Below are 12,684 nucleotides of genomic sequence, written 5' to 3'. Positions count from 1 at the left end.
GATAAACCGCAGCCCTTTTATCACATTACTTCACTCTCATCAACTTTTTAGCCCCCTCCGTTTCCCCTTTTGCTCAGCCAGTGCACATCCCAGAGCTCCTTCCCGCCTCTGACCCGAACCGGTCTTACTGTATGATCTCCTCACTGACATCCAGGCCGAAAGTCTTCCGCAACTGCTGAGTGCACCAGCCCACCAGCTGCTCCCGGGACAACGCCCCAGCCACCGCCATTTTCCCCAGCCGGAACCAGCTGGGGTGCAAAAGCTCAACGTCCTGCGCCGGACTAGTCCCCTGCGCAACACCGACCTCGCTCGTGCGGGTTCCGTCAGCCTGCCCTGCCCCGCGCAGTAGCCCCGCCCCCAGCACAGATCCCTCCCACCTGTGCCTCCTCCTGCTTCTGCCCGCTTCCTGATGTTGCCACTTGTACCAGAGCTCCATCTGCGAGTGGTTCTTCCGCGTCGTTAAATGTAGGACTCGAGAATTGGGAAATCCGCTAAGACAATACAAATACCTCTAAAAACTACAGTTTAGGAAAAAACAAAACAATACCCCGTAACCTGAGGGTCCAGTTTTTAAACTGTTCTGGTTTTATGTAAAATATTTAAAACAGCACTTGAAGGCTAGAGTAAACGCTGTAAGGGTTTGCTCCGGTGGTAGTGGTTTTATTAATACCCCTTGTAGTCTAATACCTGATTCGCGCTCCTAAAACCTCTTTTTGCTTTTTTGAACCAGGTCTTTTCCAGGAGGGCCAAGACAACTCTGCAAGCTCGAGGGAGAAAAAAAAAAAAAACTTTAATAAAAACAGGTGATGTGATTTGGCTTTGAAGACCTTCCATATAAATTCTCTGTGTTGATTTTTAAGAAATTAAAGGTATTTCAACTCAAGATGACCAGATTTAAGGGTCTTTTGCTACTTCCCTACTCCATTGGGACAACGGACTGGGGAAAATTTAGCCAGATTTTTCTGGCGAGCATAACATAATGTCTTCTGATATATTTCATGGATCAATTTGACTGGCTTTGTGTTACATGGATAGGCTCTTCATTCCCATTAGGCTATTTATACTAAATAATTACATCAATTGGATGTTGTTCCACCTTTTTATGTTAGTGTTTTCACCGACATAAATAATCAAAATCATATGTGTGTTGATTTACATTGAGTTTAGATTATCTTTGTTGTTAATTTGGAAAATATATGGCTTTCCAGCTTAAAAGACTGAATTTTCATAAATAGTGGGTACAAGTTTTGTTTCTTCATAGATGTCTGCTACATTTAATACTAATTATAACATATCCAAATCCTTTACCTGTTTTTATATCTGTTCTGTTCCCATAACTAAATGATAACTTCTTGAAGACAGACTGACAAGCTTTTTGTACAATAAGACTTAGTATATCACACATTATGATGAAATTACTAGGTCCTCAAGAATAAAAGTGTTCTTTTTCATAAGGAATATGTTATTGATTGAAATCTCTAGTTTGTAATATATGTAATGTAATGCCATTTACCATATTACCATTTATTAAAATGAATTTATGCCTGAGCAAAGCAAGCACACCTATTTAATATGACTTAAAGATATTCTTTTGTATAAATTTAGGCAGAAATTTCATTTGTACATACTATAACTTTTCTTAATGCCTTAGGCCTTTAAAATTTTCAGGTTCACACCACACAACTATTTTAACTATAAAGGAGAAGGACTTCTGCAAAGCAAACATTTAAATTAAGAATTTTTACTAGACATCACTGCTTTTTTTCTGAGTTTTTACTCTAATTTGCATCCTTCCTTATCATAATTGGCATTAAAAAGACAGACATACAAACACAGCTGTAGTAATATGTAGATTGCCCCAGTGTGCAAAGGTATATTTGCAATTCTTTCTAGCAATTTACTTGGCATGTGGACTAAGAGAAAAGACCAGCAGATTCTCAACTCAGTTCTAATCTCTACAAGGATCTGGGAATTAGGTAATTCAGGCCTTTGTAGAAGCCACTTAACTGAAAAGGAGAAAATGTGCGTTGAAGAAACATTGTGTATTGAGAGGGGCAGGATGACAAAGAACAAGGAGGGATACCCTAGGGCTTGTTGATTTTTCTGATAAGACTTTGGCTGTAATTTTAGACACTAAGATTTAGACACAGCTACTGGTAATTTGCAATACCTTTCCTCCTATTATAATGTTAATTTCATCTGCTGTCTAGATTCTGTAATTCAAAAACACAAAGTAGTTGTTGATTCTGTTAAAGTACTGAGAAGCCTTTATTCTGAAAGTTCAAGCATAATTTATTGGAGAGAATTAATGCCATGCTTACACTTTCAGGTTTGCCTTTCAAGTGCACATTTAACAAAGTACATCCTAAGGCAAATTCATTTGATCAGGTTTTGTGCGTGGTATTCAGAGAGTGAAAATCATTGCCCAGGGGGTATTGTGAGTACTTAAGATAAGCATAGGGAAGGAAAATAGTTATCTCTTATTCTAAAATCATGTTCACTATGTGCCAGGGATGTGCCCTTGGCACATATGACATATTTTTAAGGAATTCTGAGACCATACAGGTCTCGGGAAAACGTTTTATTATTATAATAATGTTTCTTCTAATGTATGTATGTATATACAATTCACTGTTTTTTCTTGTTTCACACCATCCTAAAAAGTTTTGTTTTTTTTTTTTTTTAATCCCTGTAAATAGGGAATTCCCTGGTGGTCCAGTGGTAAGGACCCGGAGCTTTCACTGCTGCTGGGGCCAGCGTTCGATGCCTAATCGGAGAACTAAGATCCCACAAGCTGCACGGCCTGGCAAAAAAAAAAAAAAAAAAAAAATCCCTGTAAATAAATTGTATTAGCTTTTTCCCATTCCATAGACTCGTTTTAGTTATGGATGCTGTAAAGAGTGTTCATACCTGAGATATTAAAAAGTCCGCTTCATTTCAGGTGTCACTTCCAGGAATGACATTATGGATTTAAGCCTGTGGTTAACTTTTAAAGAAATGTTGGAATTCGCTGTCTTTCCTGGGTTTTCTTTTCTAAGCAGGCCCCTTTACCTAGTTCATGATCTTAGCACCCACATATGGGGCACCCCAGGAAAGCGCCCTGGCACCGCCCACCTCAGGCGGGTACGAATCACAAGCTTCTGCAGGTTGATGGACGAGTCAGCACTGCGCCCAACCCCGCCGCCGTCACCACTGGACACTGGCGATTGGTTGCGTGTGAAAGGCGCGGAACCAATGGGAGCGGAGGCCTGGGAGAGTCAGTGGAGCGCGCGGGAAAGGGACCAATATAAACTGTGGCGGGAGATTCGTTTTCGGGGCCTTGTCCCGTGAAACATCTTCGGCTGGGGAGTCAGTTGGTTGTTCTCATCTCGTGTTTGAACATGGTGCGGACTAAAGCAGGCAGTGTCCCTGGCACCTACAGAAAAGGTGAGGCAGGCGAGCATGGTAGTGGAGGGCCGGTGGTTCCCTGGGCAGCTCCGCCGCGGGCGGGAGAAGCCGGACCTGCCCACAACCCTGTCCGCCAAACTGGTCCAGCCCGCCAGGAAGCAGCGGCCCGATCCCTTTAACCAGGAGGAAGACGCGGCGGGGACAGGGGAGGGTTATTTGCTGTTCTGGATCGCGGGCCTCTCCTCTCCAATAGGCTGGGTCGGAGAGTGTGGTGAGAACGTGGCTCTGAGACTCTTCGTGCCCCCTTCTGAATGCCCTTCTTTGCCTCTCTCCGCAGTGGTGGCTTCTCGAGCCCCCAGGAAGGTGCTTGGTTCCTCCACCTCTGCCACTAATTCCACGCCGCTTTCGTCAAGGAAAGGTAAAAAGCGCCCCTGCAAGATCCTGGAGAAACCTTCTCAAAAGGAGATCAGGCCTGGCACCACAGTTCTCCTGACCTGCGAGCTCCCTGCCCCACCGTGGAATTTCTTTTCCTGAGATCCTCACCCTCGAATTTCTTCCTTGCCTTTTGCTCTAATGAGCGGGCCTGTCTCTTGGCGGGCTGGGGTAGGGGTGCGGGGCGGAGTGGGTCGCATAGTAAAGAATTTCAAGTCTCGGGTTAGGGACGGACACAGTTTCTCTTCAAACCTGTTTTTCTTTTCTACTTTAGCGTTGTTATTTTTCTTAGTATTGACAACTGGGCTTTTTCTTGTAAGAGGCTATTTAAGCACCTCTTTACTAGTTAAGAATCGGAACTATAGTTGACAGTGCTAATCACGTTTTTGTTTTCATTTCTACATATTTTTCTTTGTCCTTCCTTCCCTTTCTCCCTCTCTCCTTTCTTTCCTTTTTTTTTTTTTTTTTTTTTAGTTTGGTGTCGGTGTGTGTGTTTTACAACTTTGCAGCTCCTGTTACTGCTTTTGGGACATTAAGAGGGAAAACCGGGCCAGGGAAATAGTTTCACATCGTTCCTTCTGTGCGAGGAGAAGTTGAGAAAATACCATGCCATCTGCTGTCTCATTCCTTTTAGGAGGAAGTTGAGCAGTTTGGAAGATTAATTCCACAAGCTCTAGTTAAGAACATACAGGAAAAAGTGTGTCAAACTTTAGTATGACAGTACATAAGACTAACTGAATAGCTCAGCTTGTGGACAAAATATGAAAAATATTTTCTAGTTGTAAACATCTTGTTAATGCTATTTTTCTAGGCTAAAGGATAAGTGTAATAAAGTGTTATACATTATATTATAACTGAATACAGCTTTATCATGTCACATTTTAAAATTTAAAGATGGATGTAACACCATTTAATACCCTTTAGATTTGATGTTAAAGAATTAACTTTCCCTTTAAGGAATGGTGATTGTATTCTTAATTTTTATTTAGTTCTATCTGTTTATATTTTATAGCTGAAAATAAGTATGCAGGAGGGAATCCAGTTTGTGTGCGCCCAACTCCCAAGTGGCAAAAAGGAATCGGAGAATTCTTCAGGCTGTCCCCTAAAGATTCAGAAAAAGAGAATAGGATTCCTGAGGAGGCAGGAAGCAGTGGCTTGGGAAAAGCAAAGAGAAAGTAAGTTTTTATATTCTGGAATATAAAGAAATACTTATTAAAATAAATAAAAGACAACAGAATATTGAGTAACTTTAAAATTTCTGTTTGAGCAGATAAGAAAATACAAACCAGACGTTTTTTAAACTGTGCTAACCTATTATTATAAGTCACTCCCAAATTTCAAACATCAATGAAAGGTATTATTTTTACTCATTTCAGTCACTCAAAGAGGATCAGTTCCCATTCAGATGATAAGTGTTACATTATTAATCATGAACTTCTGGTCTTTATTCTTTAATTTTTTCTGTCTGTTTTCTATAGTCTTTTTTCAAAAAGCAATTTCCATGTTGGTTTATCCAGCTTGAATTCCATTAACCTCACCTTTCAAAAACTACTAGTTCAGCCTCCACAGGAAATATATACCCAGTGTAGAAAAGTTGGAAAATATAGAAATCCCCATCATTTAGAAACAACCAAAACTAACACCGTGGTGTATTTTCTTTACAACTTCTCTATAAATACATAAGAAAACTTCAGAACAAAACAAGGTGGGGATAAAACTGCAAACATGCGGAGTTCATTGTGTAAACTTTTTAAGAAGATAATTAAATCATGCTTTCAAGCTTTTAATGTCAGGAAAATGCTCATGATAAGTGTTAAGCAAAAATTCTGATACAAAAGTACAATCATTATTGTGTAAAAGATATGTATCTAAATATACCAAATCTCTGTACAAAATATACCAAATATCAACAGTGATATATCTGGGTAAAAACCTCTCATACTCAGTGCTACCAAGTTTCAACAACAAATATTTTAAGAATCAGGGAAAAAAAAATACCATTGGGGGAAAAAAGCAATGGAAACCTGCTTTTTAAATAGATTTATAAGTAATAGTGTCCAGACTCTCTAAAGAATTTTGAAATTTTTGTTTCAAAAACAAATTATTTGACTGGAGGTGGGGAGTGGTGAGCGCTGGTGGTGCCACGTCACCGCCATTATGAAGCCTCCGGCTAGATTTAAGACCCTGCTAAATACCTCCCCTGCACCAGCCAGTAGCCTGTGATCCTCCTCCGCGGCACCAAGCAGCGAGCCTTGCCCAAGGCGGAGTGATCATCATGGGCAAGGGGATGGTGGCCAGGCTCAGACTGGGGCTGCTGCTTCTGGGGCTGCTCCTACCCACGCAGATTTATTCATTCGTTCCTTTAACCGGCACGGAAGGTCCTCCGTTCGAAACCACAACGGTCAGCTGTGCTTTGCAGTCAACAGCTAGTCTCCTGTGGTCTTGCTTGCCTTTCTACATCTCTACCATTAAGAGACTTGGCCAAGAAACATCTACAGTTTACCAACCCATATTCTAAAGCCCAATCCATACGCCATCTAGAAGTCCAGTGTGGCAAGGAAAATAAACAGGTCTTCATCAAGTCTACTAATTCCATCCCTTGTTTTATTAACACAGAGAATGTTGAGACTCCCAAATTGGACTAGTTTAAAGAGCATCTGAAGGATTTGACCAGATAATGAAAGCCAATATTAAATCTGCTGGAGTTTCATGTACAAGACTGGAAAGAGAGAACATCGAGAATTAATGATGTGATTAAGTATAACTTAAGAAATATGGACACTTCAAACTGTACCTTGCAAATAAGAATAATTTCATCTTCATCTAGAGAAAAAGGATGAACTATGGAATGGAGATTCAGTTTCCATTTTGTTCACGAAAACTAGAAGGCGGTAAAATGATTAGGTAATATAAAAAGCTTCAGTGATTCTATTTATGATGTACACTGGAAGGAACCACCAGGTATTACTGCAAATCCTCTGTGTATTGTTTCAGCAGTCCTGGTTTAATGCTGATATACTCTCCATCAGGTTTTACACTGTTTTCACTGTTCTCTTGGGAACTTAACTCTTTTCTCTGGGGCTTTGGATTTGACATTGCATTTGACTTTCTGCAGTAACTGACACGTTCCAGGGCAATGATGGATTGGAATCTACTACAAATCCAAGCATAAGTAATCCCAGCAAATGCACTTAAAAGTCAAATAACAGGTATTTCCTATCACACATTCTCATCCAGATTTATTTAGCTAAGTTGGATCATTTAACTTGATTCCAAAGATTAGAAGTGCATTGACTTCAACCAGTCTTAAAATATTGCTTTTTATTTCTGCATATATTGAATAATTTTTACAACTTAAAAAATTGATCTGTTTGGAAGGCATATTTGACAAATCTTGCAATTAAGAGGCAAATATATGAAGGCAGCAAAAATAATGTGTATTAGGTATTTGGGAAGTGAAGACTGGAAACTTGCCTGCATTAAATTCATAATTCATAACTCTTTTGTGCCCTTTCCGTAAACGTATATATATAAATATAAAACTTAATGAATAGGAATAGCTACACGTGGAGCACTTTCTACATCAGTCATTATTTTTAGATGGTTCTAAGCCTAAGTGGACTTGATCCTGGAAAATAAAACTTTACATACAACTGCCTTGATGTACAGAAACCTTTTTAGAAATAGAAACTCTGTGAAATCTTTGGTTCACAAGTTCACACAATGATGCTTAGATGTTAAGTATCCAATATGGCCATAGTACTCTTAATAAGTTTTAAGCCAATATTTGCCATCTTTAGAAGTCTACACAGGAACAACTAGATCCAACTCATCTCAGGTTATGTGAGCTCTATGTGTGTGAATGAACACCTCTTGCTTCATATCTGAACACTGTACACCTGTTTTGGATTGTACATTGTGTTTGGAATTGATTTGCATTGAACACAACTAAATAAAAATAAATGGTTAATGAGCAGTTAAAACAAAGTATTTGACATATAAAATGATGTTTATGCATGTAAAATTTTAAGACTTACTCAATACTGTTCATAGGTCATTTAGTAAATTGTTATCTAATGAGATATTTAAAAGGAGTGTCAAATTCTGGAGCAGTAACTAAATTTTATACTTTGTTGCTACATCACTATTATCATTTCTGTTTCAATAAAATCAACAAGGAAGGGGATACATTTTTGGATAGAGTTTTTTAATAGACTTGTTTTCATGATCCTGTAAGTCTCCTTTAGTTCCTTCTCACTTACTGGCACCATTCTTCCTTGTTCTTTCTCATTCTAATTTAAACAAGCTAATAGTCAATATTAGCTCTAGAATATATGACAGTCCTCTTGAATTATTTGTGACTTAATGAAAGAAAATATTTGGCAATATAGCCAAATATGGCTATACCATTGATCATGACAGCAATAAAACCTATATTACAGGCTTCCTATCATATGGAAAAGATTACACATATAGTCTCATAAAGCACTTTGATCCATAGTATAATAAAATCTGTGACATAAAACTAGGTAATAGAAGTTTATATTATTACTTTAGGCCTCTGTCTTAGATTTGTTTTTGTTTAAGAGAGTTGTAATTATCCCTTTATTTATAATAAATCAGTAGATTGGCTTTTTTTCTCCCAGTTTTATTGAGACATAATTGACATACAGTACTATATGAGTTCAAGGTGTAATGATTTGACTTACGTACATCATGAAATGATTACCACGATAGGCTAGTGAACATCTATCTCATACTGATATGTTAGAGAAATAGAAAAAATGTTTTCCTTTTGATAGGAGCTCTTTCAATAGATTTACTATTGGTAGTAAATAGAAAACTACCAGTATATCAGAAGGACTTCTGTCTCCCTAATTCTTAATCTGGAATATGGCTACTGCTATGGCTTTATTCTCACAGAGGCAGATGCAGGGGGAGAATCAGAATCAAGAAAAACTGTCTTCTTAAAACCTTGAACAGAACTATGATACCTAAAGTAAATTAAATCAGGTCCTTTAAAAAATAGAATTTTGGGTTATGATAGTGTTCATTTGTTAACTTAATTTAATTTCCAGGAAAGTACAATGAAGACCTCTTGGTAATATAAGAGTAAGTGAGTCAATGGTAATCTTATTCCAAGTCAGAATATCCTTGTTTTAGCTTCCTTCTTTCACTCACTTGCCCTGTGACCATCCAGGCTCACTGGATCTAATTTGAAAACTATTTTAAAATAGATCTCACAAATCTTTATCAGTTCTAAAAAATTCTGATTTATGATTAAGTTTTTAATTGACTTTTTCTCTATAAAAAGTATAAGGAGGGACTTCCCTGGTGGTGCAGTGGTTAAGAATCTGCCTGCCAATCCCGGGGACATGGGTTCGAGCCCTGGTCTGGGAAGATCCCACATGCCACGGAGCAACTAAGCCCGTGTGCCACAACTACTGAGCCTGTGCTCTAGAGCCCTCGAGCCACAACTACTGAGCCCATGTGCCTCAACTACTGAAGCTGGCGCACCTAGAGCCTGTGCTTTGCAACAAAGAGAGGCCACCGTAATGAGACGCCCACGTGCTGCAAGGAAGACTCAACCCAGCCAAAAATAAATAAATAAATGTATTTTTAAAAAAAGTATAATGAGTACAAAATGGCTTTGGGATAATATAAATTATTTTTCAAAAGCTGTGATTACCATATGCCAACTTAAGACAATTTTGGGGTTTTTCTAATTAGATAATACATTCATATAGTTCCAAAGTGTATACAGTCAAATATGTCAACTTGCTGTTTTCTCTGCTCAAGTGGATTGGTTAAATTCTTTTGCTTTTCATAATCACAGAGTTCTTGCTGAAGGATTGTACTCTTCATCAATCCACTTAACATATTGAAAGAAGATGCTATAGAAATAGAGATTCCCTCTTTAATAAAAATGGCAACATACCCTAAAGGGGAAACTGATTTGGCAAATTAACAGGCAAAATAGATTATTAAAAATTTTGTCGCTCTAGTATTTGGAATCTGTAGGAGTTTGTCAATTAATGGAGTTTAATTTTCTCCCATTTCTGGTCAGTTGACGAGACCCACTGCACTGTTAATGTTCCTGATTTACGTAAGTTTTTAAAAACTACTTATGTTCTGTTTTTTAAACATTTGACTCAGGTGACTATCGAAGTTCTCTCTTCTTTCCACAGATCATGTCCTTTGCCACCTGATCATACAGATGATGAAAAAGAATAGAAATTACTTATTCACCCTTGACTGATGTCTCCTGTTTACTCTGGTATTCTAGGATGTAAATTTGCATAAATATATTTGTTCCAATTAGCTTTGTTGAATAAGCATTTAATTTAAAAAATGAGGCTTACATTTAGTTATTCAAAAGCAAGTAGTTATGATATTGGAAAGTTTATAAGATTAATTATGGTTACTTAACTTAGTATTCAGTATAATGCAGTATTCGGTTTCTTTTACCTGTCAAGCTTTTTCTTGCTAAAATTATTGCATGGTGTTCTAGTTATGAATCTGCTGTATTTTAGATTTGCTTAGATTTTTGTACTGTTGCCATTTTTATTGGCATTTGATTATTGGAGTGATGCCATATTTTTGTTCCTTTTATTTGCTTTAAAAAGCAGAGGTAGATTTTTGCACATTAAGAAAGTCAGTATTAATCAAACTGAACCCATACCCTTTTTAAGAAAGGGGAACAAAAATGGAAAGTTGAAAAAATTTGGATGGCCGTCTACCTTCTTTTAAGGGCAGTTTTGCCCTAAGGATTTAAAGGGTTGATGAAACTTCTAAAAACAACAACAAAAAGATAAAATACTAGCATAGAATTGGGCAGGAAAATTCCATAGACTACATTAAAAGAGAGGAATTTTCCTAGAATATGAATTTGGTTTAGTGTCATAAAATATTACCCTTTGGGCCTATACTTTTCAAGTTGGAAATCAATAAAATATGAAAGGCAAATCATGCCATAAACCCAGAACTATGTCTAAAGTCCTTAGAGCTACTATTATATTTTTCAAGATAATCAGGGGTATAATTGAAGAGGTGGGCATAGTAGTACTTAGTAACTGATATTCTTGCTTCCTCATCAGGCTTTTTGCTCACTGACATCCTGTTATCAAAACTAACCATGTTTAACAGGAATGCTTTCCTGAAGTTTGTTTTTAATAAATGAATACTCATTGTCACAATACTATCCATATGTGTGCTTTCTAAGATTATATCCTACTAGGTATTCCTATTTTATTCCTTCTAAATGCAAATCACCGTACTGACCTGATTTTATCAACTTCCAAAATAAGTCCTTATGACTGTAGATTGTATTTTTTGCTTTGTCTTTTAGAGGTGGATATTAAACGTAATGATACTGAATTGAGACCAGAGTTTTCACCCTAAGTGCTTCCTTGACAATTAGGCTTTTGATGGGTATGAAACCTGATTTGCTTTTTCATTGATGGAGAGAGAAACTTTATGGTGGTGTGTCCAGTGAAGTCTAATTTTGGTATTTAATTGTTTCCCAAAAATTTGACCTAAAGAACCTACAGTCTTTTCAAATACAATTCTTTCAAAATATATAATACTTGGTGATGTCTAACTTTATTAGGCAGAGCTCCCATGTAATCTGTTTCCCTGTCAAAGGTTTTTTAAAATGTAGATTATCAATTTAGCTTCTTCTAAACATAAGAGAAATTTCAATTACATTGAAATTGAATCAAAAAATAAAGTTTATACATTAAAAATGTAAAGTAAGCTTTAATTTTGTACCCTTCACAAAGTTAATCTGATTTTCCTTTTTGAATGGATTATTCAAATAATTAATGTTAGTGTTCAATTCCGGAGCAAACAATGATTAAAGCTACTTTTATGGAATTTTTGAATGCTAATGGAATTTGTGAGGATCATAGGAATTTTGTGTTTACATAGTTTCACAAAGGAAGATAATACTATAGTGAAAATTATAAAGTGTGCTCAGAGTTATGAGATGATAAATACTTGTCATTTTTCTAAAAAGCAGAAAATAAAGTCTAAACTAACTGAACTTTTCCCATATGTATATATACACTGCTTATAAATCTCACTGTACTTAGAATTCTTCACGCTAACTCACTTTTGGAAAAATTGAAGATTCAGCTGGACCTTGGTCCAACCAACGTTGTTAAAATGGTTCCTTTTACCTTTGAGGATAGCCTATGGAGGTGGGAAAGATTGTCACTGAATCAAAACTGGGAGGAGTGATAGAAGCTACCTTGTTCAACCCAAGCCAGCTATAGCTTTTCATTAGATGGACTATTTTGTTAGCTGGCAATGTCAATCGAAAGTGCTACAAGTTAAAAATTTGATTTTTTTCTTAACTCCCCTCCTCCTCTTCTTGGTTCTGTACTTGAAATAACATAGAACAAGATACTCTTTCCACATGACAAACTTCAATTATTTAAAGATAGCTGTTACATCTTTAGCCTTCTCTTCCTAAGGCTAAACATTATGTTGTTTATGTCACATGTATCCTAAGTGAGTTTCTCTAAGTCCCTTGTACAAGGGGCCATGCCTTGTGTGTTGTATATTGCTTAGGCAGATAAAAAGTAAATCTGGCTATATTTCTTCTAACTGATCCCAAGTATTCATCGATTTTGGTATCTTTTATGTTTGTCTGTTTTGTCTTTTGTATTTGGAGATGCCAGTGGAACCCTAAGAATATTTGAATTTTTAAGTAATAATTATTAACAGAGTATTGGTTTTCCCAAAAATAAACGTTATACAACCTAATTCTTTCTTAAATGATTACAAGGGACAATTAAAAAATGACAAAGGGCTTCCCTGGTGGCGCAGTGGTTGGGAGTCCGCCTGCCGATGCAGGGGACG

The 12,684-nt window shown here is 37.1% G+C and overlaps 2 protein-coding genes across 4 annotated transcripts in view; one reads left to right on the top strand and one right to left on the bottom strand.

Moving 5' to 3' along the window:
• Window positions 1-229, bottom strand: part of TRIP4 (thyroid hormone receptor interactor 4) — a gene marked incomplete at its 5' end in the record, with an annotated part of 70,191 nt that extends 69,962 nt beyond the window's left edge. For all 3 annotated transcript variants that reach the window (XM_079699655.1, XM_079699656.1, XM_079699657.1), the window contains one exon: window positions 129-229. In XM_079699655.1, the coding sequence (XP_079555781.1) occupies window positions 129-229 (101 nt within the window). The remainder of the gene's footprint in view (window positions 1-128) is intronic.
• Window positions 230-3,334: 3,105 nt separating this feature from the next.
• Window positions 3,335-10,053, top strand: PCLAF (PCNA clamp associated factor; the record flags this gene model as incomplete). The annotated part of the gene is made up of 4 exons (XM_079699554.1): window positions 3,335-3,426; window positions 3,725-3,805; window positions 4,832-4,994; window positions 10,008-10,053. The coding sequence occupies exons 1-4, from the start codon at window positions 3,381-3,383 to the stop codon at window positions 10,051-10,053; spliced, it is 336 nt and encodes a 111-aa protein (XP_079555680.1). The 5' UTR covers window positions 3,335-3,380.
• Between the last annotated feature and the right edge of the window lie 2,631 nt (window positions 10,054-12,684).

This window comes from Hyperoodon ampullatus (genome assembly GCF_949752795.1).
Source record: "Hyperoodon ampullatus genome assembly, chromosome: 3".
Classification (NCBI taxonomy): Eukaryota; Metazoa; Chordata; class Mammalia; order Artiodactyla; family Ziphiidae; genus Hyperoodon; species Hyperoodon ampullatus.
This window is presented reverse-complemented; position numbering and strand designations above follow the sequence as displayed.